At 39.7% G+C, this 3,420-nt stretch overlaps 1 protein-coding gene across 1 annotated transcript; it reads right to left on the reverse strand.

The window, feature by feature from the left end:
* Window positions 1–2,624: 2,624 nt before the first annotated feature.
* LOC124556342 (piggyBac transposable element-derived protein 3-like) lies at window positions 2,625–3,107 on the reverse strand. Its single transcript, XM_047130310.1, has one exon. It carries the CDS (start codon window positions 3,105–3,107, stop codon window positions 2,625–2,627), a length of 483 nt encoding a protein of 160 aa, XP_046986266.1.
* Between the last annotated feature and the right edge of the window lie 313 nt (window positions 3,108–3,420).

Here is a 3,420-nt window from a genome sequence, read left to right on the forward strand (position 1 = left end):
ACAAACGAGCTCTGGTTCAATCGTTATGATGGTGCAGTGCAGTAAAGTGGAAATTATTGAGAATGTGATTGTTTTGGTACGTAGCAGATTGTGTTTTGACGTATAAAGTGGAAAACTGTTGATAGACCTTGATTTACGCGTCCATGAACCGTAATTAGTGTATGTGAATTATGAATATGTTAATGTAAAAGGCGTGTAGGAAAATGGTGCATTAGTTTCCACGACTTTAAGGGTAGTGCTATGTACATCTGCATAGACAGTTCACCAGCCACCGTAAGGTGCGTGGTGGAGGGTACCCTGTACCACTATTTGTCATTTCCCCTCTTGCTTAACTCTCAAATAGAACGAGGGAAAAACAAATGTCTGTAGACCTACGTATAAGCCCTAATTTCTGGTATCTTATCTTGATGGTCCATAAGCGTAAAGTATGGTGGGGCAGCAGAATCATTCGACTGTCAGTTTTAGATGCCTATTCTCTAAATTTTCTAACTACCGTTTTTCGAAAGGAACCCGCCATCTCTCCAGCGATCCTCATTTGAGTTCACGCCGCATCTCCATAACAGTTACGTTTTGTTCTGACCTACAGGTAACGAATCTAGCAGCCATCCTCCGAATTGCTTCAATGTCTTCCTTCAATCAGACCGGTATGGATACCAAGCACTATAGCAGTACTCAAGAGGGCTCTCTTTTACAGGTGGACCACTCTTTTCTCAAATCCTCCCAATAAACCGAAGTCGACCAGTTGTCTTCCCTACCATAGTTTTCACTTGCTTGTTCCACCTCATATTGCTTTGCAACGTTACGCCTAGATATTTAAACGATTTGTCTGTGTCAAGCTGGACACTAGTAATGCTGTATCCGACATTACTGGTATCTTTATCCTACTCATCAGCATTAACTTACATTTTTCCACATTTATAGCTAGCTGCCATTCATCACACTATCTTTAAATTTGGTCTAAGTCCTCTTGTATCTTCCTACAGTCACTCAACTTACCGTACACCACGCCATCATCAGCAAACAACCGCAGACTGCTGTCTACACTGCCCGCCAAATCATTTATGTATAAAGGGAACAACAGCGGTCCTAAACAGGTCCCTGGGACACTCCTGATGATACCCTCATCTCTGATGCACAATCGCTGTCGAGGATAACATACTGGTATCTGTTCTATAAGAAGTCTTCGAGACACTAGCATATGTGTAAACTTATTCCATATGCTGGTACCTTCGTTAACAGCCTGCGATGGGGCACCTTGCCAAATGCTTTCCGGAAATTTAGATATATAAATATGGAATCTGACTGTTGCCTTCTTCCTTAGTTCTCAGCATATCATGTGAGAAAAGGGCAGGCTCAGTTTCACACCAGGTATGCTTTCTGAAACCATGCTGATTCGTGGATGTAAACTGCTCTTCCTCAAGAAGGTTTATTATATTCGAAGCGAGAATGTGTTCAAGGATTCTGCAGCAAACTGAAGCTACGGATATTGGTCTGTAATTTTTCGGGTGCGTTATTTCATCTATGTTATATACTGGTGTCACCAGCGCTTTTTTCCAGTCGCTTTGTACTTCGTACTGGGCGAGAGATTCATGATACGAGAACGCTAGCTAAAGGGCCATAGCCAAACAGCACTCTTTGTAAAATTGAACTGGGGTTCCATCCGGCCCTAGTGATTTATTTGTTTTGAAATATTTAAGTTGGTTATCTACACCAGGTATACTTATTTCTGTGTCGTCCATACGGGAGTCTGTCCGATGGTCATATGACAGTATGTCTGTATGGTTCTCCTGCGTGAATGATTTCTTAAATGTGAAATTTAAAACTTCGGCTTTCGTTTTGCTATCTTCAATTGGCACACCATATTGGTCACAAGGGACTGAATTGATGCCTTCGACCCACTTAGCTTACTATTATCCGGTGACAAGGCTCTCATATGTCAAACAGGCGGACCAGTGGTTTCGATCTCAGATATTTACCTGAAGATCAGTTTTTGTGCCAGACATACATTTCCTGACTGTGTCTTTGTAGAGGATGTAACTGTTTACAATGCTTTCATCAATACAATAATATAATAATTTTAGCCACCATCGTCGAGATTTCCAAGATATGTTGTAGGTACAGAGAAGCTGATTAAAACGATCCAACCCTCCCATATATAAGTTGTAATCCCTGATCGATTCTGGACAAGGAACGCTTTCCGTAACACCGTTGTTATTAGTTCTCAGAACAAAACATTTGGATTCAGCATTACACATCGTGCTAGTTACAGTAACACATTTCTTTCCCCTGCCTTTCCATTTTGAGATTCCTATGTCTTCAGCCATAACTATATCAGATTCTCCCATTTTTAGAGTTTTGTCAGTAGCTAATGTATCTTTAGGAAAGAACTTTCGTGTTTGTCTGATTGTGGCACAAGCAAACAGATTTTTTCTCAGCAGATTTTTCATCATTACAACATTTGAAAAACAATTATCAAAGAACAAGCAGTTTCCTAGACGTTCATCAGGAGCTGCAAGTTTTTCTATAACAAATTCACCTAAGAACTTGCTACTGTTGTCTCCCTCTTCTTTCCCCTCATACACTGACAGTCCTAGACAGTACCCTGTACCAGCACATGCAATCACCTAGATTTTAAAACCTCTTTTAATTGGTTTATTTGGCATATACTGTTCCAAGGAACGTCTTCCTTTGAATCCTACCATAGATTCATCAACTGACAAATATCTGGCAGGATGGAACAACTTCTTGAAACAACTGTTGTGGTGATCCAACATAGGTATGAACTTGTATAATCGTTCAAATCCAATTTCACCCTTTTTTGGTATTTTGTAATTGTCATTTAAGTGTAAAAATCTCATAATTTTCAAGAAACGTTTTACAGGCATCACTCGTGCAACTCTACTGTTGTAAAATTTTCTGTCATTACTCCAAAACAGTCTAACACTAGGTAATGGACTGAATCTCATAATAACAAGTATTTCTAAGAATGCTCTGAGTTCATCAACAGTTAAATTTAATCGGTCGTTTTCCTGTGTAGCATACAAATTTGACTGAGCAGTGATCTGCTCCAAGAACTCATAAGTCAGAATTAGGTTCAGATTTGCCATTGGTCTTGAAACGTCCCCTTAGAAAAATTAGTGAATTACTGTGCTGGTAAATCCCTTACGTTATTTGATTTTCAAACAGCTGAGCAAAACTGAACTTGCTCAGACATTTCGCTCTTTACCTATTCTGATCAACACTAAACTGACACACAATATTTTTTAGCGCAACGCAATCTGACTTTGAAGAATCCCTACAAAAGAATGACCCTGACTAACATTAACCTATACCTTTCACAAATCACTTACCTCACAAAAATCTTCGTTACTCGAACTACTGCAATACTGCGAGCGCCACTAGTGCCACCTAAATAAAAGG

This window comes from Schistocerca americana, chromosome X, assembly GCF_021461395.2.
Source record: "Schistocerca americana isolate TAMUIC-IGC-003095 chromosome X, iqSchAmer2.1, whole genome shotgun sequence".
NCBI classification, from domain to species: domain Eukaryota; kingdom Metazoa; phylum Arthropoda; class Insecta; order Orthoptera; family Acrididae; genus Schistocerca; species Schistocerca americana.